The sequence below is a fragment of the Hippocampus bargibanti genome, linkage group LG05 (assembly GCF_051943395.1).
Source record: "Hippocampus bargibanti isolate YZ-2025 linkage group LG05, ASM5194339v1, whole genome shotgun sequence".
NCBI lineage: Eukaryota > Metazoa > Chordata > Actinopteri > Syngnathiformes > Syngnathidae > Hippocampus > Hippocampus bargibanti.
In genome coordinates, this window is record NC_142738.1 from 2267481 (window position 1) to 2292562 (window position 25082).

The following is a 25082-nucleotide window of genomic DNA, read 5'->3' on the forward strand; positions in this document are numbered from 1 at the left end:
TCAAACTAGCTTTAGCGGTTAGCGCCGTTTCTCACCTTTCAGTTTCTCCTCCGTGTCACTTTCTGACTCGCTGTTATCATCGGTTACTACGTTAAATATAAGATGAAAAATATTCATTTATATAAAACGATAGCATGAAACCAATTCGGTAACAAAAATAAATAAATAATGGCTCACCTCGCCCTGAGCTAGACTCGGTGGAGACCTTTTTCATGCGCTTTTTGCCTCTACGGGCCTCAAAAATGCCATTAATTTTCATCACCATCTGGAGGAAGTAAATAATATTACAGTGATACCTTGGCTTACAAACTTAATTGGTTCCCAGATGACGAAAAGTGTGTATCCCAAAAATTAATTTCCCATAGGAAACCATTAAAATGAGAATAATCCGTTCCCAGGTCGCCATAAAACATACATTTCTAATTTTTTTAAGCCTAAAAATTACACAAAATAGACCTTATTTTATGTATAATAAATGGGCTATGGTATTATAATGAAAGAAATAAAATGTACTGTATAATAAAGTCATTTTATTTACCTTTGTGATGGTCGTTGATGGCTTGATGGAATGGAGTGACCGGTTTCATCGGCATTAAACACTTCTTTCACCATCTTGAGGAATTATTCCTTGTAGGTGCTTTCTCTGCGATCATTTTACCGAGTTCCTCTGTTCCGTTTAGCTGGGTTGATAGCTTTTTGCATCAAGTGTAAAGATGGCTTGTGCAGGTTATTTGTGGAGCCTGATTGATGGGATATTTTAACCTTGCAGTCTACACTCTGCTTTTGAACGATCAAAGTTGAAACGAGTCCAAATTTCACTGTTTTCGATCCTTTTTATCACTCTCTGTCGTCTGCCTATTTCGTTGATGTTTAACCCCCGCCTCACTGCTGCGTTCTTGACCAATCACGTGGCTTTAACCGAAGACTGGGGGCGGGGAATAGAGGACCAAAACAAGCCGGCTGCCATTTTGTTGTTCGAAGAACGGGCTCGTCCGCGAACGACACATCTCTCATTGAGGCAGCCCGGCGTGTATCCCGAAAAAAGTTTGTATGCCAAGGTAAAATTTTCATAAATTTAACGTTTGTAAACCAAAAAGTCCGTAAGCCAAGGGTTTCGTAAACCGAGGTATCACTGTATTTGTTCAACCAAACGACTGAAAATTAACTGGTGGCGATATCTGCCTTTGACCAATCGTGGAGGAATTACCATTTATTCTTGCTAACGGTGGTATGCTACGTTAAATTAGCAAACTGTGTTTCGTTTACTGTCGTCATGCAGACTGATACCTTGGGGATTTTCCTCCGCCGTCGGTTGTACGCGTCCCCGGAGAGACAAGGGGTGTCATCTGGGCTGCTTGGAGTGGAAGGCGGGCTGGTACGTAACGGTGTGGACACCCCGGCTTCCCTGTTGGTCTTTCGTAGCTCCAAGAGTTTGAAACTGCGTCTCTCTGAGTTCTGTCTGAAGAAGCCGGGCTTGGAGCACAACTGGCGGCATACACACAGTACAGTAGTTATATTTGCAGTGTGAGGCACACAAGTCTTCTTGTGGGGATAAAAGTAAAAAAAAAAAAATTCCTGTAGCTTTGCTACTTTTGTAAATGAATGTAAAAAAAAAATAAGTAAAATGTATATACAGTGAGACCTAATAGATAGCAAGCCAGATAACCAGACAGCTGCTACTTTTGTAAATGAATGTAAAAAAAAAATAAGTAAAATGTATATACAGTGAGACCTAATAGATAGCAAGCCAGATAACCAGACAGCTAATGGAAAGCTAGCTAGATAGCTAGCGAGATATCTCATTCAGGGTCTCCAGCAGCATGCTGGAGCCTAGCTGGGGTGAATTTCACCCTAAATTACGTTCAGGACAAGAAATACAGGAAATTTTTAGCCCCATTTTTTTTGTACCTTAGTGGGGGTGTCGGGAATGGGCGAAGATGAGGCGGGCGATACACATTTGCTCCCAATGCAACTTCTCTCCAGCTCGATATCTTCATAAGGATTCTCCTTGGAAGGAGGGTCTTCACAGGAAAACAAGAACAGAAAGATGTCGATTACGAAATAATATCAAATCGTCCCCCCAAAAAAATATTTCCGTATCAACTCCAGATGTCCACAGCTAAGCAGACGCGGCGGCGTGCTTACTCAGCACGCCGCCGTCGCCGCAACGCTTCAGAAGAACCACGCCAGCGCCAACAAAAGTAGCATTTTCCTTCACGTTTTTATTGCGCCTCATATTTTAGCAACCCATAATAGCATCACCGTCTCTCGGTGGATTAGAAGACAAAATGTGCGTCTCCTTAAGGGATTAAGTGAGTTATGACTTTTATTTGAGCAAAGAGGTTTTATGCAAGAGTAAGTTGAAAGGAGAGAAAAGACGGGGGGGGAAACGATGCGGCGACGTGTCATCCCATAACATCTAATAACTGGCGGCACTTTGATGATCTCATCCTGGCTGTCGATTGCTCATAGCTCGCAGCAATGAATTAGCTGCTGTGTATTTAACATATCAAATATCAACCGTTATGTAACTTTGATAGAGAATAAGAAGTAATCATATTTTAAAGTTTCATGCTGTTATATGCTTTAGTCAACATGTGTGACTCGAATACACAACTGAAGAAGAACAGATAACCTGGGGTCAATCAGGTCAACAAACACAGCGAGTTAAACTGTCGGCTTCATCTAGGACAGGGATGTCAAAGTCATTTTTTGCCGCGGGCCACATTGTAATTATGGTTTCCTCTCGAGGGCCGTTATGAATTTGGGGAAGCCATTAGAATGTTTAAATCCCTTCAAATATTACATACAGAGCACATAGCAAATTAATGAATAACTCGTTTTCAAATCTGAAGTCAAGAATAATGACTTTTATTGTGGTTGACATCCAAAAATATGACATTTTGGCTCAGATTTTAGCAATCATCATGGAATTTAACAAGTTTGATTTGCTTTCGCGGGCCGAAAAAAAATGATGTGGTGGGCCGGATTTGGCCCGCGGGCCTTGACTTTGACACCTGTGCATTAGAATGTTTAAATCCCTTCAAATATTACATATGGAGCACACAGCAAATTAATGAATAACTCGTTTTCAAATCTGAAGTCAAGAATAATGACTTTTATTGTGGTTGACATGCAAAAATATGACATTTTGGCTCAGATTTGAGCAATCATCATGGAATTTAACAAGTTTGATTTGCTTTCGCGGGCCGAAAAAAAAATGATGCGGCGGGCCGGATTTGGCCCGCGGGCCTTGACTTTGACACCTGTGATCTAGGAGATCTGGCCTTGCACAGAATTTAGGACTTGGGAAACTACTTATCGCAGAAGTAAAAAAAAGTTGTTTTTTTTCATGCTTGGTTCCAAATAAAGCGCTGGCCAGACCTCTGGCAATGTTTTTCTTTTCCACAAGGGAGCATAATTTCCCTTTTTTCCATGTTAGCGCTTTGTTCCAGCTTCAGCGCTATATAAACCACTGTCACTGCAGCAGAATGAAAAAAAAAATCACCAACCTATCTATTAGCTTGATACCTAATTGGCTATCTATTTGCTATCTATTAGCTATCTGCCTGGCTAGCTAGCTGCCTATTTATTAGCTATAATGTCACAAAGAGGGTACAGAAAGTGCTGAAGAATGAATGACTCTCTGTGTCTTTTTGTTGTCATATTATTTGTTATTTAGTTTCTCTCTTTTTTTTTTTTTACTTGATGTTACTTCCGGGTTGAGTGAGCGCGTGTGGCTGCCGCTGCTCACCCGCGGAAAAAAATATCCTATGACTGTAAAGTGTCCATGAGAGTTTTGAAAGGCGCTCATAAATGAAATGTATTATTATTATTATTATATGGCTAGCTGTGTAGCTGGCTATCTATTAGCTTTATCTGTTACCGATCAGTCAGTTGTCACCCTTGTTGAGGCCATTTCTTTTGGAAGTGTTACGCATATAAATAAATACTTATAATAAATAAATACAATAATAAATCAAATAAAGTAAAATCCAAGGAATAAGTCAAACGATGCAGCTTTTCCTTTAAACCCTGACTTTCATCATTTAGCTTGTCGTAGGCGTATTTTCTACTTCTTTCTTCCCTTTCCTCTTGTTTTCATAACTTTGCTGCTGTGAAATGTAAATTTCTCCAAGACAAATAAAGGTACATCCAATCCAATACACTGACGCCCAACATGATGTGCGACTTTGGAACTGCCTTTTTCCTCCTAGTTTTTTTCTTTAAGGAACACAGCGCGCTATTTGTCAGCACCGTACTAATCTCTTGAATGTTTTTTTTGCGTGCACGCTGTGCACATGTGGCTTTCAATCAGTCTTCCTGGAATGTGTCGGGAGACGCATACTGATGACACTGGCTTTTCCACTCCATCTGGAAACACTGACAGACATGAAGACATTAACAAGAGACGCATTCGTCCGCTTTGGTCTACCTGTATGATATCGAGTGTGGCTTAAAAAAAAAATTGCAACAAGAAAAGAAGCTTCCTGTTTGTTAATCCACTTCCTGGTTCATGTGTCATTACAGATGTTGTGGGGGGGCTTCTGGTGTTTGATTCTTTAGGTCCGCCATTTTATTTCACATCTCCAGTACTAATAGCTATCTATTCGCTAGCTAATGGCTATCAATTCGTTAGCTAATGGCTATCTTTTCGCTAGCTATTAGCTATCTATTCGCTAGCTATTAGCTGTCTATTCGCTGGCGAATGGCTACATATTCGCTAGCTATTAGCTATCTAATATATTCTAGTTCAATCTGCTATTTTATTATTTATCATTTTACTTCTGGTTTTATTGTTGTGTGCTTTGTTTTTATTGTTTTTATTGTAAAGTGTCCTTGGGTGTTTTGAAAGGCGCTTGAAATTAAAAATGTAGTATTATCTATTTGCTGGCTATTAGCTATCTATTCGCGAGCTAGCTAGCTTGCTATCTATTTGAGTTACTTCCTGGTTGAGTGAACGCTGGCGCGTGCAAAATTTCTCCCGTGTACTGTAAAGTGACCTTGAGAGTTTTGAAAGGTGCTGATAAATGAAATGTATAATTATTATTATATAAAGTATAAACAAAATGGACGCCGGGGGCCATTTTGATTCCCAGTTGGAATAGCAGCCAGTTTTGATGGGATTTTCCAACCATTGGCGATCAAAACATCATTCAGCTGGGAGGTGGTAACAACGAATAATCATTTTTAAATCACTCAAATCGATTTCAACTTCAATTGACCCAACTTGATTTTAGCACGGCGGTCAATTTATGTCAACACCATTATGGGTTATGATACTCAACAGGCTCGAGGTGGGGTTGGTATAACAGCGCAGACAATAAGGCAGGAATGTAGGTCGGGTTTTGGCATCACATTTTTTTAACAGCGTGGCTCTAAATTAAAACCAGAGTTGCTTCGCCGTTTCGCTCCCTCTCTGTGAAACAAAGAAACGTGTATTTGTAATTATGTATTTATTTTATTATTTATTACCAATGATGTCCTCGTAGACATTCTCCTCCGATAAAGTGCGTGTGAGGCCCAGGCGGGACTGAGTGTACCAGTCAACTCTGCAGCTTTGTGAGGACGACTGGAGCAGGTCTTCAAATTCGTAAGATTTCCTGAATAGGATATGGAAACATGAGTATCATGGTGGGGGTGGAAAAAAATAAAAAATACAGTGATAGCACAGCTTACGAACACTTTAGCTAACAAACTTTTCGTCAAAAGACAATTTTTTTTGTTATATTTTTAATTTTGTCTTGAATTGGATTTGCTAAAAAAAGGAGAAGGTGCACAATTGGGAGTCTCAGGCTTAGTGTTCACCCACAAAAAAACTGATCCTGTGACTGTAAAGTGACCTTGAGTTTTGAAAGGCGCTTAGAAATGAAATGGATTATTATTATTATTAGCTAGCTACAGTAAAGTCTCGTTATATCGATATTCAAGGGAGTCCGAGAAAATACCGATATAACCGGGACTATCGATATATCCGACCCTGTTTGCATGTAATTTTCTCCGTGCGTGCATAGAAATAGTATCGATATAACCGGGACTATCGATATATCCGACCCTGTTTGCATGTAATTTTCTCTGTGCGTGCATAGAAATAGTATCGATATAACCGGGACTATCGATATATCCGATATCGATATAACGAGACTTTACTGTATTAGCTATCTATTAGTAGTCTCGCTGGCTGGCTAGCTATCTAGATAGCTATCTATTAGCTATCTATTAACGGTCTAGCTGGCTGGCTAGCTATCTAGATAGCTATCTATTAGCTATCTATTAACGGTCTAGCTGGCTGGCTAGCTATCTATCGGTGGTCTGGCTGGCAGGCTAGCTATCTAGCTAACTATCTATTAGTTATCTATTAACTAGCTAGCTTTCTATCTATTTGAGTTACTTCCGGGTTGAGTGAACGCTGGCGCTGCTCACCCATAGAAAAACTGATCCTGTGACTTTGAAAGGCACTTATAAATGAAATGTACTATTATAAAACAATTAGATGATCAGACGAAAGACTGAATCGAGAAGATTTGACGCGAGCGAGGCCTGCGCATACTGTGTGGAATGAACCTGATCCAAGCCAAGTTTCAAGTGCAGAAGAATCCAGGTCATTGTGTACCATACAGAGTTTCTTATTGTGCAAAATCAATTCTCGGTAACATCTGTGCAATGTGGAAAAAAAAAGTCTTACAGATGAAGTTTTCGTGCCAAGATTTTTTTACTTTGAGAAGTAAGGGGCCTCTCTTTGACATGGCTCGCGCACTACTACATCTTCCAACGAAGCTTTGAGAAAGACGGAATGAGTTATGTGTACATTTTTCAATTTTCTCATCCAAACAGTGAGCAAATTTGGTGCGAGAGACAAACGGAGTGAGGTTACAGCCCGGGTCCTTAGAGCTAATTCTCTCTTTTATTATTTATCGTTTTATTTATGGTTTTATTGTTCTGGTGTTAATTGTTCTTTTAATTGTAAAGTGTCCTTGGGTGATTTGAAAGGTGCTTGTAAATTAAATGTACAGTGATACCTCAGCTTACAAACTTAATTGGTTCCCAGAAAGTGTGTGTAAGGCGAAAAAGTGTGTCTTCCAAACATTTATTTCCCATAGGAAACCATTATTACTAGAATAATCAGTTTCCAGATTCCCATAAAACATAATTTTCGACTAAATAAGCCGTAAAACTACACAAAATATACGTTATTTTATGTATAATAAATGTGCTATTGGATTGTAATTAAAGAAATAAACTGTACTACATAATAAAGTCATTTTATTTACCTTTGTGATGGTCGTTGATGTAGTTGCCTCTTCATGATATCCGAGTAAAATTTCTTGGCAATAATACCCTCACTCACACGGTCCCCTGCTATATAGCGTGCTATTGGATTGTAATTAAAGAAATAAACTGTACAGTATAATAAAGACGTTTTATTTATCATAATAATAATATATTTCATTTCCAAGCACCTTTCAAAACTCTCAAGGACACTTCAGTGCGGAATTAAAAATAATTTGGTAAACCAAATTAAAAAGGTCAATTGATAAAGTTAATTTACCGATGCAATCTTCAATCAAGTCAGGAAACATATTAGCTTTTTAGCTAGCCCGCTATCTATTAGCAATCGATCTATATAGCTATCTATTAGCTATTTTAGCTAGCTAGTTTGCTGATGCTTTGACCTAGTTAGATAGCTAAAGGCTAGCTGATGCTTTTAGATAGACAGACAGATCACTTAGCTAGCTAGCTGATGTTTTTAGCTAGCTACTTTGCTGATGCTTTCACCTAGTTAGCTTGCTAAAAGTTAGCTGATGCTTTTATCTAGCTAGCTAGATAGCTAAATAGATAGGTAGATAGATAGATAGCTTGATAGTTAGATAGGTAAGCCAGCTAGGTAGCTATGTAGCTATCTATTAGCTGTCTAGCTATCAATTAGCTAGCTTTCTATCTGTTTTGAGTTATTCCAGGTTGAGTGAACGCTGAAAGATGATTCTGAATCAACAAAATACTCAGAACTGAATAGAAATTCCATCCCATCTCACCTGTTGTTGCTGTCGCGGGATCTGTCCGTCGACGGTCTCCTACAAACGCCGGGCGGTGGGCAGGTAGGTAGAGGCGGAGGTGGAATGGAAGGTAAAGGAGGCAATGTCCTTTTCCCTTTACAGGATCCGAACCCTGAAATTGGGGTAGAAGGCGGCGTGTGGTGCTGGAAGGTTCTCTGAGGTTTTGGCAAAGGGTTAATGGACGGAGCGCCTGGCTCGCTGTATACATTCTCCGGATCGCCGTTTCTTCTCCACCTGGAGCCGAGAGTCCCAAAAATGGGTTCGTTAACACGCTTTTCTGTGTCGTCCAGATCCTCTTTTGACGGTGGAGAGAAATAGTTCCCCGGAAAGGCCAGTGACGGTCCACTGGGAAGTTCTTTGGTGGCCTTTTCCAGTTTCTTCACGTGAGTTAAGACTGTTGTCTTTTCTTGGGGTTGCTCTGTTGCTTTCGGAGCTCGCAGTCCTCGCTCGAGAATGACTTCTTTGGACTTGTTTGTAGACCCGTCTGGAGATTTAGTCCTGAAATCCCAGAGTTTTCCCACATTTTCCTTTCCTGAGTCTTGCCTGTCCCAATTTACAAACCTGTTGCTGTTCGTCCGTTGGACCTGCGGAGGTTTCAGATCCTTTTTTCTGACTGACTCAAGTTCCTTCGTGCCGAGAGGACAAGCGTCCATAGAAATGGTCTCTTTTTTGGTCTCCCACTGGGAGATTTTATCGCGGATACTTGCCGCCTTGACTCCGGATTGGCCTTTATTGGGCTTGCCGCACTGTCCGTTCTCTACGTTGGGAGTTCGGGATTCGCTGGCGGTTCTCCTGTGAGTCAGCATGTTCCCGGGAGGACCCGGAGAGTCCCGCGGGCTGATTGATGGAGAGATGGGACGTATGGCGGGCGTCACGGTGTCCCTCTTGTGTCTGTCCCCCGGTAGCCTGCACAGCTCTTGGCTCCGGGGCGCCGCAGACGACGGAGTCTCTCCAATTTTCAAGCCACAGCAATGGAGTCTGGAAAAGAAGATTGGAAGATTGCTTTTTTTCATAATGGACAGTAAACATGCCGCAAGACCGGGGAACAATGCTTGACTGAGTCTTTTTTTCCATAATGCCGTAAGATGAAAGCCACTTCCCAGAGGCAATATGTCATAACGTAAAGGAAGTACAGTGATACCTCAGTTTACGAACGCTTCAGCTCACAAACTTTTCGCCTTACGGACATTAAATTCGCGAGAATATCATCTTGGCATACGAACTAGTTTTCGGCAAACGAACCAAACTACAGAGCGCCACGGTGGGTGGCGGACTAGTTTTCGGCGGAAGAACACCAAACCATACGGTCGAACAGCGCCACGGTGGCTGGTGGTCTAGTTTTCCTCACACCTTCCCTTGAGTGCATACGCTGTTTGTTATCAAGGATACTTTTGCTATTATGGGACCGAAAAAGACCATACGACAGGCTAGTGTTTAGTCGAAGACGAAACAAAACAAAATTATGGTCGAGCAGAAGAAGGAGATCATCAAAAAACACGAACTATGTGTGCTTTTGTGTGACTTAGCGTCCCACTAGCAGTATGCTAAGTCGATCATTGCTACGTATGCCTAAGGGTGTTTCTGTGTTGTCTAAGCAGCGGTCTCAGGCAATAGAAGAGGTTGAAAAACTTCTGTTGACTTGGATTAATGAAAAGCAGCTAGCAGTGGACCGTGTGAGTGAGGGTATTATTGCCGAGAAATTTTACTCGGATTTCATGAAGAGGGAACGACATCAACGACCATCAAAAAGGTAAAGGTATTTAGTAGGAAATTGTGTTTTATGGGGACCTGGGAACGGATTATTCTCATTTCTAATGGTTTTTAATGGGAAATAAATGTTTGGAAGACAAACGTTTTGCCTTACACAGACTTTCTGGGGACCAATTAAGTTCGTAAGCTGAGGTATCACTGTATATGAAAACAGTTTTAAAATTCCATTCTTCTTTTCCTTTCGGCTTTTCCCTTTAAGGGGTCGCCACAGTGTCCTCCATCTTCAGAGGTTTGCTCCGCATTTTTGTTTTGGCCATGCTTTTACGTTGGATGCCCTTCCTGAAACAACCCTCTGTATTTATCCGGGCTTAGGACCGGCACAAAAAGACGTATGTCCCTTTGTGACTACAGAACAAGTAACTCACTCATTTGGTTGACTTCAAAATAATAATAACGTAGCATCTCCGACATCTGGTGCCTGTGAATCAGTCCCAAAAAGATTACTAGGTCATGACTCTATGAACCCATTGGCGACTAGGTCAAAGTTTACAAGCTCGACAGAGATCTGACTCCACGTCACGACAGAGGAGGGCAAAACCATACAAAAGATGTCAACCAAGTTTTGAGCTCCAATCCCCCCGCCCAAGACCATTTTGAAGAATGACTGAATGTTAAACAAACAGGAAATGTGGCCCTTGCATTGGGTGACGTTGGTGCTATCTAAAGGAAATCTCTAGGGAGGAAAAAAATCATGGCAAACAAATCCAGTGATACCTCGTTTTACGAACCCCTTGGCTTACGAACTTTTCGGTTTACAAACGTTAAATTTATGACAATTTTACCTTGGCATACAAACTATTTTTTGGGATACACACAGAGCTGCCATAATGAATGTTGTGTCGTTCGCGAACGAGCCCGTTCTCCGAAAAGAAAATGGCAGCCGGCTTGTTTTTGACCTCTATTCCCCGCCCCCAGTCATCGGTGAAAGCCATGTGATTGGTCATGAACGCAGCAGTGAGGGGGTGGGGGGGCACAGCCAGAGAGAGAGTGAAGCCATTCTGCAAAAAAGAAAATGGCTGCCAACATTTTTTTCGTCCTCTATTCCCCACCCCCAGTCTTTGGTTGAAGCCACGTGATTGGTCAAGAACGCAGCAGCGAGGGGAGGTGATTTAAACATGAAAGAAACAGGCAGACGACAGAGAGAGAGTGACAAAGTGAATAGAAAACAGTGAAATTTGGACTCGTTTCAACTTTGATAGTTCAAAGGCAGAGTGTAGACTGCAAGGTTAAAATATCCCATCAATCAGGCTTCACAAATAACCCGCAAAAGCCATCTGTACACTTGATGCAATAAGCTATCAAACCAGCTAAACAGGACACAATTGATGAGGATCTAGGTAAAATGATCGTAGAGAAAGAACCTACAAATGATCATTCCTCAAGATGGTGAAAGAAGAAGGCTACGTTCCTCATCAAGTGTTCAGTGCTGATGAAACCGGTCACTCCATTCCATCAAGCCATCAACGACCATCCCAAAGGTAAATAAAATGACTTTATTATACAGTACAGTTTATTTCTTTAATTATAATACCATAGCACATTTATTATACATAAAATAAGGTCTATTTTGTGTAGTTGTAAGGCTTAGGAAATTAGAAAGTAGAAAATTATGTTTTGTGGGGACCTGGGAACGGATTATTCTCATTTTAATGGTTTCCTATGGGAAATTATTTTTTGGGATACACACTTTACGCCTTACACACTCTGTCTGGGAACCAATTAAATTCGTAAACCAAGGTATCACTGTACACAGAGCCAAGTAATCCTTACGCCAAATTACATTTGATTTCAATAGTTTGGCTAGCTTTCCTTCCTTCCTGTGCTCATTTTATACTCCCCTCCTTATCCCAAAGTTGGGGAGAAGGTCAAACATAAAATCCAAAGAAAACCAGACAGAGCAACGGGGAAGGGGTTGAAAAATTTGTTTATGATTAGACAAACGGTTCGGAAGGCGGGTGTGAAAAAACTACAATATGGAATACCAGTCAAAAGGTGAGGGGTCACCGAGGGCAAAAGGGAAGCGAGGCTAAATAAGGACACAAAGGGCCAGCTGAGCTAACACTTGACGAGCGGAGGAAAAGGCGACGGATTGTTGAAGGAAAAAAAGAAGAAAAAAAGGCAGAACGAATAGAAACGCTGACCCGCCTGGAGAGACAAAAAGATACAAAAAAAAAAAATGATATCTGCAGTCAAAACAGAAGACAAAATCTGTTCCATGTAATCAAAATAGGATGAACGGTCATTAAAAAATTACGATTTATATCGAGAAGTGACGGGATGGGCACAATAACAGAAACCAGATAGCCAACTGCACTGAAATGCCCAATGATGACAATCAAATTAGCAGCAAAATGTCTAGCTGGCTAGCTGTTGGCTATCCATTTGCTATTTATTTGCTACCCATTAGCTAGCTAGCTATTAGCTGTCTAGCTAGCTGGCTGTAAACTGTCTAGCTGTTGGCTATCTGGCTAACTATTAGCTATTTATTTTCTATCCATTAGCTATCTGATTAGCTATTAGCTGGCTGGCTGTAAGCTGTCTAGCTGTTGGCTATCTGGCTAACTATTAGCTATTTATTTTCTATCCATTAGCTAGACAGCTGGCTAGCTGTTGGTTATCTGGGTATCTATTAGCTATTTATTAGCTATCAATTAGCTAGCTGGCTAGCTATTAGTTGTCTAGCTGGCTGGCTGTAAACTGTCTAGCTGGCTAGCTGTTGGCTATTGCGCAAACTATTAGCGAGACTAATAAAGGAAAATCCAATCCAATCAGATATTTATTTTCTATCCATTAGCTAGCTGGATAGCTATTAGCTGGCTGGCTGTAAGCTATCTAGCTGGCTAGCTGTTGGACAGTTTCTGTCCAACCAGGCAGTCAGGAGACTCAACTCCCTCCCAGCCCTGCCCCCTCTGCCGCTTCCCACTGCCACACTCACCGAACTCTTGGTACACGCTACATGACGTACTATCATCCTGAACTCTATTTTTTTGTGTGTTTTTTTTGCATTACTACACTACGTCACTACATACGACATTACCTCACTTTACATACGTCACTACCTCACTTTACATTCAGACATTACATGTATTGTCTGTTGTCAATTGTCTGTCTTTTTTTAGCCACCTTATAAGTGCCTTGCACGTCGGGTCCGAGAGGACATTCATTTCATCTGTTCTGTATGTCATGCATATTAGCATATTTGACATTAAAGGGAGGGGGTAGTCATACAATTGCTGAAAACGATTTGAGACTTACCCGTTGACTGATTGGTAGATACCGTCGTCAGTATTCGTACAGAGCAGCAGCGCCCTCCCGCCAGTCATTGTGCTAGCAGCTGGCATCCTGCATTGGGGAGACAAGAGGAAGAAAACAGTTGATCAACACACGGTCACGCCAAATGTCACCAAGGAACGACTTCAATCCGTGACCGGCGTAGGAATACAAATGAACAACAGAGAAACGGCCACCATTCAAAACCAAATGGGCAAATAATGGCACTTTTTGGGCGTTGTGTTTTTTTTTAGCGAAAACTACAGATCCGCAAAATATCTCATTTTCTAAGGATGTGGGATGGCACGTGTTCTTTATTGCGGATGTTGGATTGGATTAGATTTACCTGAATTAGTCTCGCAGTGGAGACATTTACATTTCACAGCAGCAAAGTTATGAAAGGAAGATGAAAGGAATGAAAGAAGTAGGAAAAACAAAATACAGGGTGACCCAAAAAATGCGTACCCATGAAAATTTCAATTGTGGCTTTGATTAAAAAGCTATTTATTTCAAATTACAACCACACATTATTCAGTTCATGGAAGACCATTTACCAGAGTTTCAGCGATTTCTGTCAATTTTTAGTCAATGTATGGCTTTCCCAAGATGTGTTCTAAATGTCCACCATTTTGTTGCAAGCAAACCTGTACTCGTCTGACAAAGTTGTCAATCACTTTTACACACTAATCTTTCGGGAGGGTGACCCAAAAAGATGCGTCCTACTGAGTCCCTCACTCCAGCAATGTTTTCTTCCGAAGATCAACCCCAAAAAGTGGTTCTGGTTCCACTCGATTGTTCAACACAGACTTAATAAACGATATAATTGTCACTAATCAAATGGACCGCAACGCTAGATGAATCGAACTGGAGTTTGTTTTGACCCAAAAAAAAATAACTAAAACAAATTGAACATGGTACATTCTGATGTCAACGCAATGGAATCAAGTACGGTGATACCTCAGCTTACGAACGCTATAGTTTACGAACCTTTCGCCTTACGCACATTAAAATCGCGAGAATATAATCTTGGCATACGAACTAGTTTTCGCCAAACGAACCAAACCACACGGAGCGCCACGGTGGCTGGTGGACTAGTTTTCCACACCCCCTTTGAGTGCAGACGTGGTTCGCTATCGAGTGGAGTACTTTTGCTGTTATGGGATCGAAAAAGACCCCACCGCAGGCTAGTGTTCAGCCGAAGAGGACACAAAAGAAAATTACTGTCGAGGAGAAGATCATCTAGAGACACGAACGAGGTGTGCATTTGTGTGACTTAGCGTCCAAGTACCAGTATGCTAAGTTGACCATTGCTACGTGTGGCTAAGGGTGTTTCTGTGTTGTCTAAGCAACGGTCTCAGGCAATAGAAGTTGAATTTGGATTAACGAAAAGCAGCTAGCAGGAGACAGTGTGAGTGTGGGTATTATCGCCGAGAAAGCATGGCAACTTCACTTGGTTATCACCAAGAGGCAACTACATCAACGACCCTTACAAAGGCAAATAAAACGTCTTTATTATACAGTACAGTTTATTTCTTTAATTACAATCCAATAGCACATTTATTCTACATAAAATAAGGTGTATTTTCTGTTGTTTTAAGGCTTATTTAGTCGAAAATTATGTTTTATGGGGACCTGGGAACGGATTATTCTCATTTTTAATGGTTTCTTATGGGAAATAAATGTTTGGCAGACAAACTTTTCGCCTTACGCACACTTTCTGGGAACCAACTACCTTCGTAAGCTGAGGGATCACTGTAGTCCGTAAATTGATATTGTGATGATAGCGATGCAAAAAAAAAAGAGAGAGAGATATATAGATACAACTGGGCCCATCTTTAGTGGACCTCTTGACTGCGTCGTCAGACACCCCCCCCCCCCCCCACCCAACCCACACATCACCAGACCAAGACATGGATTTGCGTCAGCCACCCACTGGCTCGCTCAAATTATTTTCATATGCAAGAAGGTCAAAGGTCACATGTTTGAAGGGAAACACCTATGGACTGATTTTATACTCCCCTTTCCTCATCTTCAATCACATCAACCATGTAAATACTGTACTGGGACACACAAATGGGGAAATCGGGGAACGGGTGCATCGGGCTTGAAAGGACAAATGAAAAATGGGAGAAAGTGACAACCGGAGAGGGAGGTTGTCAAAACCGAAGAGGAAATTGGATATAGCAAAAGAGCAATCCGAGTATAGTGTTGCGCTACAAAAACAGTACACTCCTCTTCCAGTCTGTCCCGAGCCCCCAAAGGAGTCAAGAGAAATCAGCTTCCAACAAATGGAAGCCTTAAAAGGTATTTATTTGTCAGGCACTTGAGGATAAACGCAATCAAGTTTGAACATGATTCAGACTTGACTCATTCATACAGCATCACGTTTCCCGGTACTCGTTCAAACGTGTTTACAGAGCGACCAGAGTTACCCGGAAGTATAACAGCAGCAAAGTTATGAAAGCAAATTGGGCAATCAGGCCAGTCGTCAGTCAGCACAATAGAAGCAATCAGTGGAGCCGTAGGGATTAGTCCTCTGCTCCCCCCAGCCTGAGAGCAGGGACGAATCATAGCACCGCAACACCTGGACAGTAGTGATATATAAATATAGGGCCGAAACTACCAGTACGATTTTAGTTTGCTGACGAAGCTTCTTGGGTAAGAGGCGAAACGTCAGACACCTTCAAAGAAGTACAGATGACGGCTGGAGAAACCTTTTCATCGATGGACCATTCCTGTACGACTGAGAGCTTACACAGACATCTAGAAGTAAAAATAAATAAATAAATAAATAAATAAATATGACAACACAAACACACAAAGTCATTCATTCTTCAGCACTTGCTGCACCCTCTTTGTGACATGAGGCAGGTCTAGATGAAAGAGAAGATCAAAGCCTCCTTTTCAGCAGTGGATCAGGGACGTCATGGTGGAATGTGCAATGTCTACCACAAGCTAAATGTTGAAAGCAAAACACAAAGCTGTCGCATCCATTGACGGTTTGTATTGTATTGTATTATTATTTGGCAGATCGAATTTGGTACTACGGTAAAGTCTCGTTATATCGATATCGGTTATATCGATAGTACTGCTTATTACGATATCTATGAACGCAAGGAGAAAATTTACATGCCGCAGGATCGGATATATCGATAGTCCGGTTATATCGATATTTTTTCCGACTACCGAGAATATCGATATAACGAGACTTTACTGTATATGATTTTGAACCAATTTTGGGACGAATATCGAGAATTATTTGTGTAATCGCGGGGAGGGACACGTCACGCCCTCGTCTGAAGATTTTCATCACATTGATGGGTTAAGCGCCAATCATTCCATTTTATGCTGTGAAATTTTATGCTTTGAAAGCAACCTGATGCTAATCTAAGGATATCCGATTCCATGCAACACACACACACGCACACACACACACACACACACACACACACACACACACACACACACACTCTGAATCTTGCGTTCCTTTGCTTCACTTTACTGACGCTCCCCGAGCGATCACCTGACAGGGTGATGACTTTGCCCGACAGATTCCACATGCTTCGTTGGCCGTAAAAGTCGCTCACTAAACGGAGGGACAAGAGTCGACTCGTGCCAACGCGATGCCCGCATGCGCACGTTCAAGTCAATCTGCCGCGTCATAGTTTTTGAACTTTCACTTTAGGTGATAAAGTGACGAACTTTGGCTCTTAGAGGGGTTCTCGTTCCCCCCACAAATGCATTCCGTCGCTGTCTTCCAGGTTGTTGCAGTCGATTGGGCTTTTCTTTGCCAACAGCTGCTTCTCATAAGGATCCAAAAAAGCTCCATCACGCCATTGCAGCCTTGCAGAAACAGCGAAACGTGACTTCATCGTCTTGCGCTACCCACCCGCACCGAACCCAACCCCTCCTACACCCCCGGCCGGCCTCCAAACTGCACGGTTGCGCTCATGTCTCTTGCTTTTGACATGCCTAAAAAGGACAAAAGTCGCTCACTGCGTTTCAGCGCTATCTGTTGGGCTGCAGACTTGCATGTGGAAAGCAAAAAAAAAGTGGTTTTACATTAAAAAATAAATGAATACATACACAAATAAACACCCAAATAAATTCATTCATTAATAAATAAACCTACAAATAAATAGACAAAAAATAAATGAATCCATTGATCGATAGATAACTTAGCAAGCTAGCTGATGTTTTTAGCTAGCTAACTTGCTGATGCTTTCACCTAGTTAGCTAGCTAATAGCTAGCTGATGCTTTTAGACAGACAGACAGACAGACAGATAGATCCTTTAGCTAGCTAGCTGATGTTTTTAGCTAGCTAACTTGCTGATGCTTTCACCTAGTTAACTCGCTAAAATCTAGCTGATGCTTTTAGACAGACAGACACAGACAGAAAGACACACGGACACATAGACAGATTGGTAGGTCACTTAGCTAGCTAGCTGATGTTTTTAGCTAGCTAACTTGCTGATGCTTTCACCTAGTTAGCTAGCTAATAGCTAGCTGATGCTTTTAGACAGACAGACACAGACAGAAAGACACACAGACACATAGACAGATTGGTAGGTCACTTAGCTAGCTAGCTGATGTTTTTAGCTAGCTAACTTGCTGATGCTTTCACCTAGTTAGCTAGCTAATAGCTAGCTGATGCTTTTAGACAGAGAGACACAGACAGAAAGACACACGGACACATAGACAGATTGGTAGGTCACTTAGCTAGCTAGCTGATGTTTTTAGCTAGCTAACTTGCTGATGCTTTCACCTAGTTAGCTGGCTAAACGCTAGCTGATGCTTTTAGGCAGACAGACAGACAGAAAGACACACGGACACATAGACAGACAGATAGGTAGGTCACTTAGCTAGCTAGCTGATGTTTTTAGCTAGCTAACTTGCTGATGCTTTCACCTAGTTAACTCGTTAAAATCTAGCTGATGCTTTTAGACAGACAGACAGGCAGACAGACAGAAATACACAGGGACACATAGACAGATAGATAGATCACATAGCTAGCTACCTGATGTTTTTAGCTAGCTAACTTGCTGATGCTTTCACCTAGTTAGCTAGCTAATAGCTAGCTGATGCTTTTAGACAGACAGGCAGACAGACAGAAATACACAGGGACACAGACAGATAGATAGATCACATAGCTAGCTACCTGATGTTTTTAGCTAGCTAACTTGCTGATGATTTCACCTAGTTAGCTAGCTAAAAGCTAGTTGATGCTTTTTATCTAGCTAGATAGCTAGATAGAGAGCGCGATACCTCAATAGCTAGATAGATAAGCATGTTATGCCATAATTAAATTCATTTTATGTAAAAGGGGATTTTTAATGATTTTTTTTTTTTTTTACTGCGCCTGCAACCGAGTAAACGACGACCCCATCCCCCAAATATTTGTTTTCACATCCTCCTGGGCCAGATTCTTGTCTGCCATCAATTAAATAGAAATCAGAATGTTTGCCCAACGGTCTCTTCTGCAGTCTTTCTCGCAAACCATTTTTTGCTGCCATTTCCTGAAGAAAGAGCAAGGCTCGGCCAGTAAAGGAAGGAACGTATGGAAGGGGGGGCGGGGGGGGGCAGCAGGAGGGAGGCAGTCAAATAAACAATGGAATTTTATCTGGGCTCAGCAGCCCCCTTCACTCTTTTACACTCTCTGTTTCAGTCTCTGTCCTGCTTTGGGGAGCGAGGAGGGGTTGGGGGGGGACGGACGGGGGGTGCTGCTTTCCCAAGCTGATTTCATAAAGGGCTTTGGATACGAGCCAAACAGGCCAACTCTGTAGCTGGAGGGACATGCGCCGGTACCGCATCTACGGGGGAACCTCGCAGGCCAAAGACCCCCACCCCACCCCCCATTTCATAGACTTTGCGTCCCACTGTACTTTGCGCTCGTCATCGTGAGGCAGCTCCGCGATTTGATACATTTTTTTGAAGCTGTTGTAAACATCTAATTTAAACAGTTTACAACAAGGTAAAGTAAATAAATAAATAGAGTAAAAACATCAAATAAAGAGAAAAAATAAATATTATGAATACATAAAATCAACAACATAATAATGTAAGTAAATAAAATGAATAAATAAAATCGAAAGAAAATGAATGAATAAAGAAAATAAACAAATGAGATAAACATGATAGATAAATAGATAAATAAATAAATAAATAAAAATACAGAAAATTAAATAAATTAAATAACATGAATAATTACAATGAACAAAAAAAATACTACTCAGGTTGGGGGGAGCAGAGGATTAATAAAACTAATGAATAAATAAACAAATTAGATAAACTAAATTAATAAATAAATAAATAAATAAATAAATACAGACTATAAAACAAATTAAATGAATAAATAAAACAAACAAAAAATAAAAAAGTAAGCAAATTAAATGAATTAATAAAATAAATAAAACAAACAAATAAATAAAATAAATGAGATAAACAAGATAGAAAAATAGATAGATAAATAAACAAATACAATAAAATACATACAATAAATGTAATACAATATTACATTAAAAAATAAAGTACATAAAATGAATAAATACAATACATAAAAAAACTAATAAAAAATAAGATAAAAAATAGATAAATAGATAGATAAATAAAAAATAAAATACAGAATATGAAATAAATTAACTAAAATGAATAAATAAAATAAACAAAAATAATAAATTACGCAAATAAAATGAATTAATAAAATAAATAAAACAAATAAATAAATACAATAAACAAATGAGTCAAACAAGATTGAAAACTAGATATAGATAAATACATAAAATAGATACATAGATAGATAAACAAAACAATAAAATAGAATATAAAACAAATTAAATAAAATGAATAAATAAAATAAACAAAAAATACATTACGCAAATAAAATGAATTAATAAAATAAATAAAACAAATAAATAAATAAAATAAACAAACGCGTGAAACAAGGTAGAATACATAAATAAATAAATAAAACATAAAATAAAGTAAAATGTATAAATGAAGTAAACAAATAAAGTAACCATATAAAATGAATTAATAAAATAATATTAATGAATAAATAAAATAAATGAATGAGATAAACAAGCGAAATAAATAGATAGATGAGATACATAAAGTAAGATACACAAAAAAACAAAATTAACACAAATCTCCCGAGAAGCTTTTCCACCTGTCAGACATCACAAATACAGTCCTTGAAATGGCTTAGTTTCTCTCCTGTGCTTCTCTTCCAACATCCACTCGATGCAAACGTCGCAACTCGCCGACTAATGATGCACTTGGAGGAGATAAGCTCAGACAGGAAAAAGGGAAGAAGAAAAACAAACAAACAACCAAAGCAAGTTTGGAAAAACTCACAATGACAAGTACTTCACCAAATACACACACCCAAAAAAAGTTATTTCAAGACCAGGAACATCTTTCAAACTCGGAACCCGTTGAGGATAGAAAGAGGAGGTTTTGATGAGGACAAATTTCTAAGTCAGAACACACAAATCTCTTCCTGCTCTCCATCTTGGGAGATCACATTACATCTCCCTCATAGAAGAGGAGGCGGTTCCTCCTCCCGACTGTCAGAACAGATCCCATCGGCAAAGCCCTGAACTCACCCCCCCCTGTTTCCCTCCCGGTCTGCTCCCAATTATCCGACTGGCTACGAAAACCGGGGTCCCGTGCCAACATTTTGTCGGGCCATCCTCTAAACTGCTTCGAAACTGGCCTATTTAACCTCATCCACAGCATCTTCCCCATCAGCGTCAGATGAAAAAAAAAAAAAAATCGGGATTCAAGTCTTTTTCCCCAACAAATCAGTTGATAAATAAGCTATTTTCATAAAACAGCAAAACCCTTCATTTAATCGCTATGGTGGGGTGAGGTTCAATTTGGATCGTTCCTACAACCGACTTCTTAGGCAACATAGGCTTAGTTATGCTGATGAGGTCATACCAGATCAAATGGGGCAATCAGGCCAGTTGTAGACCGCATACTCAGGCAGGACAATAGAAGTTATCAGTCAGGATAATAGAAGTAATCAGTGTAGCCGCAGGGAGTAGTCCTCTGCTCCCCCCAACCTGAGTGCAGGGACCAATCATAGCAGATATATATATATATATATATATATATATATATATATATATATATATATATATATATATATATATATATATATATATATATATATATATATATATATATATATATATATATATATATAGTGCCAAAACTACCAGCAAAAAGATTTTAGTGTGCTGACGAAGCCTCTTGGATATGAAGCGAAATGTCCGAAACCTTCAAAGAAGTACTGATTGGATTGATTGGATTTGCCTTTATTAGTCTCGCAGCAGCGTTATAAGTTTGTAAAATTTTGTTGGACTAATTCTCCATCGTTCTAATGCGACTCTTCCATGATGACCCATTCACTAGCTCTGGGTTTGTCACTGTTTTGTAGCTGCCAATCACTGCTGAGGTCTTGTTTTTAATTGTTTATCACTGCACATGGTGAATAAAGAAAAAGGTTCCTTTGAATAATGTTAAACATTGTGAATTTTCTTTTATTTTGTAGTCGTGGAAGTAGTATTTTAAGCTTTGAACCTTGTAGAATCGAACTTAAACTTAACTTCGGCTAGACAAAGGTCAACTTTACAGCTGACAAAATGCTAAAAGAACAAAAAAAATCTCTAATAATATTCTGTTTTGTCAGGCAAATAGCAAGTCAGCGAGTAGCTAGCTAGAGAGGCTAACATGGCAGTTTACATTACCAGCTATCTAAAGATGCTAACGTGGCAGTTTACACTCGCAGCGAGCTAGATGCTAACATGGCAGTTTACACTACCATCTAGCTAGTGATACTAACGTGGCAGTTTACGCTGACACCTAGCTACAGATGCTAACGTGGCAGTTTACACTATCAGCTAGCTACAGATGCGAACATGGCAGTTTACACTATCAGCTAGGTAGAGATGCTAACATGGCAGTTTAGACTTGCGGCCAGCTAGAGATGCTAATGTGGCAGTTTAGACTTGCAGACAGCTAGAGATGATAATGTGGCAGTTTATGCTAGCAAATAGCTAGAGATGTTAACGTGGCAGTTTACACTTGCAGCTAGCTAGTGATGCTAACGTGGCAGTTTACAATCGCAGCTAGCTAGAGATGCTAACGTGGCAGTTTACATTAACAATTAGTATGGCATACTAATGTGGCAGTTTACACACGCAGCTAGCTAGAGATGCTAACGTGACAGTTTACACTATCAGCTAGGTCGAGATGCTAATGTGGCAGTTTACACTAACAATTAGTATAAAAATACTAACGTGGCAATTTACACAATCAGATTGCTACAGATGCTAGCATGACAGTTTACACTATTAGCTAACTAGAGATGCTAACGTGGCAGTTGACACTGAGCGCCTTTTAATTCCACCCCAACGAGTCGTATTATGCTAGAGTCAGCTATCAAAATAAATCACCAACAGTTGCCAAATTCACTAAAACGAAGCAACGCTTGACTTGGCGATCCTCTCCACCTATCACGATAGGGTAAAAAAAATATTATCACGCTAACATCACGCTAACTTCAAGTAAATCTTTTTTTTTTCTGTGAGCATTACTATCATTTTAGAATTTATGTCCCAAAAGAAGCCAAAATGCTGGGTGATCGCCCCCTCCCCACTAACCCAAGAACCTGGCAACTTCTCAAATTTCTCCTCCAAACCGCAGCGTCTCTGTAACTAAACCGCAGATCTAAACTCTTCTCCGTTTAACTTCCCGTATCTCTCCGTTTCTCTCGCTAACGGCTTCCTCGTTGCAAATTCCCACTAGAGCTCCCTCGCCGTCCCACCGCCGCTGTGGCCCAAATGCGGATTTTTGTCATTCCCACTCGGCATCCCGGGGGAGGGGGGGGGATCCCGATGAGGCGAGAGCTTGGGAAAGTGCACTTCCGCAGTGTAAACTTCGGAGTCAGAGGCGACGGTTTTGACCTCCGCGCAACCGGTGACAAAAATGTGGCGGGATCGAGCCAACAAAATAGACTGTGACAAATGGAGTAGGGTGTTAAGTGCACGTCGAGCATGCCTCTGGGTTTCTCTGGGAATGCCGCGGTTTGCAACCCCGAGTTGACGAATCACAGGGTTTTTTTTTTCTACATTGACTATCGAGTGATGACTTCAAATAAAACATTTTGCCCTGAACCAGAAAAAAAACCAACAACAACAAAAACTTAAAGGACAACCGACGCCTCCAAAATTTGTAAAATCACTTCAAATGACTTCGACTGAGTGTATTTGACAAAGATTCCACGGCATATACAGTAAAGTCTCGTTATATCGATAGTACTGCTTACTACGATACTATTTCTATGAGGAGAAAATGTAATGTTTATTTTTTTAATTTAATGTAAATAAATGTTTGGCAGACGAACTTTTCGCCTTACACACACTTTCTGGGAACCAATTAAGTTCATAAGGTGAGGTATCACTGTATTTATAAAAACTACGTAACCCGCAACAAAAAAATGGGTTTGTAACGGGGTTATGAGGTGTTTTCATCGTAACTTAAATCGTGGCCATCTGCCAAGATGACAGACAGACAATACTACCCCCCCCCCAACCAGCCACCAACCAAATCTGCTCATGGAAGAAAAAAAAAGGATTCTTTCGCCATCGCTACAGGATACGTTCTTTTCACAGTGTCACCGTGGCAACAACAGCACGGCCTAGCACACAAGTTGGAGGGACGCCCCGTCGACCGGCTGTCAAAGAGCAGTTCCTGTCGAGGAAGGAAGGGGTACCAGGGGGTTCGGAAGCTCCTTCTGTCATTGTTTTTCATCGGAAATGAAGAGAAAAACAAATAAGTCGCACCCACTTACAAATGTAGGGGGGCGGGGGGGGGGACACCTGGACAGTCCAATGTTGTAAACGGAACAAAATGTGGCGTCTGGTTCAACTTTGGAGTCAAGTAATGTTTGATGGGGTTGAGGTCAGGACTTTCTGAGTTATTTACCGCACACAAGGCAATACTTGATGGACTTTGTACTGTGGAAAAGAAAAGGGCTTTTCCAAAATGAGTTCCACAAAAGTTGAAAGTGAATATATTCATTTTGTCCCAATTCAGGGGTACCTTGAGATCACAGTGAGTTTTTCGAGATACAAGCCATCACTCTGCTAGCTAGCTAGATAAATAACTTAGCTAGCTAGCTGATATTTTTAGCTAGCTAGCTTCCTGATTCATGCACCTAGTTAACTAGCTAAAATCTAGCGAGCCAAAGCTTTTAGCTACCTGGCTAGCCATCTAGACAGATAGCTACATAGGTAGCTAGATAAATAGCTAGATAGATAAATAACTTAGCTAGCTTGCTGATGCTTTCACCTAGTTAGCTAGCTAAAATCTAGCTTGCTGATGCTTTTAGCAAGCTAGCTAGCTAGACATGTGGCTAGATAGGTAGCTAGCTAAATAGATAGCTAGATAGATAGCTAAATAGCTACACAGATCACCTTGTTAGTCAGCTAAAAGCGAGCTGATAATTTTAGCTAGCTGGATAGCGCGCTGGCTAGCTAGATAGCTAAATAGGCAGCTAGATAGATAGATAGATAGAAAACTAGCTAGCTAGATAAATAACTTAGCTAGCTAGCTGATATTTTTAGCTAGCTAGCTTGCTGATCCTTGCACCTAGTTAGCTAGCTAAAATCTAGCAAGCCAATGATTTTAGCTACCTGGCTAGCCATCTATATAGATAGCTAAATAGGTAGCTAGATAACTAGTTAGATAGATAAATAACTTAGCTAGCTAGCTTGCTGATGCTTTCACCTAGTTAGCTAGCTAAAATCTAGCTTGCTGATGCTTTTAGCAAGCTAGCTAGATAGACAGCTAGACATGTAGCTAGATAGGTAGCTAGCTAAATAGATAGCTAGATAGATAGCTAAATAGCTACACAGATCACCTTGTTAGTCAGCTAAAAGCGAGCTGATAATTTTAGCTAGCTGGATAGCTCGCTGGCT

At 40.5% G+C, this 25082-nt stretch overlaps 1 protein-coding gene across 1 annotated transcript in view; it reads right to left on the reverse strand.

Moving 5' to 3' along the window:
• Window positions 1-25082, reverse strand: part of LOC148897433 (DENN domain-containing protein 2A) — a 45979-nt gene that overhangs the window by 13292 nt on the left and 7605 nt on the right. The window contains exons 2-8 of the mRNA XM_088996523.1: window positions 13080-13166; window positions 8034-9032; window positions 5476-5603; window positions 1909-2021; window positions 1288-1485; window positions 178-265; window positions 36-86 (exon numbers count right to left, since the gene is read on the reverse strand). Coding sequence (XP_088852649.1) covers window positions 36-86; window positions 178-265; window positions 1288-1485; window positions 1909-2021; window positions 5476-5603; window positions 8034-9032; window positions 13080-13165 — 1663 coding nt within the window. The 5' untranslated portion in view covers window position 13166. The remainder of the gene's footprint in view (window positions 1-35; window positions 87-177; window positions 266-1287; window positions 1486-1908; window positions 2022-5475; window positions 5604-8033; window positions 9033-13079; window positions 13167-25082) is intronic.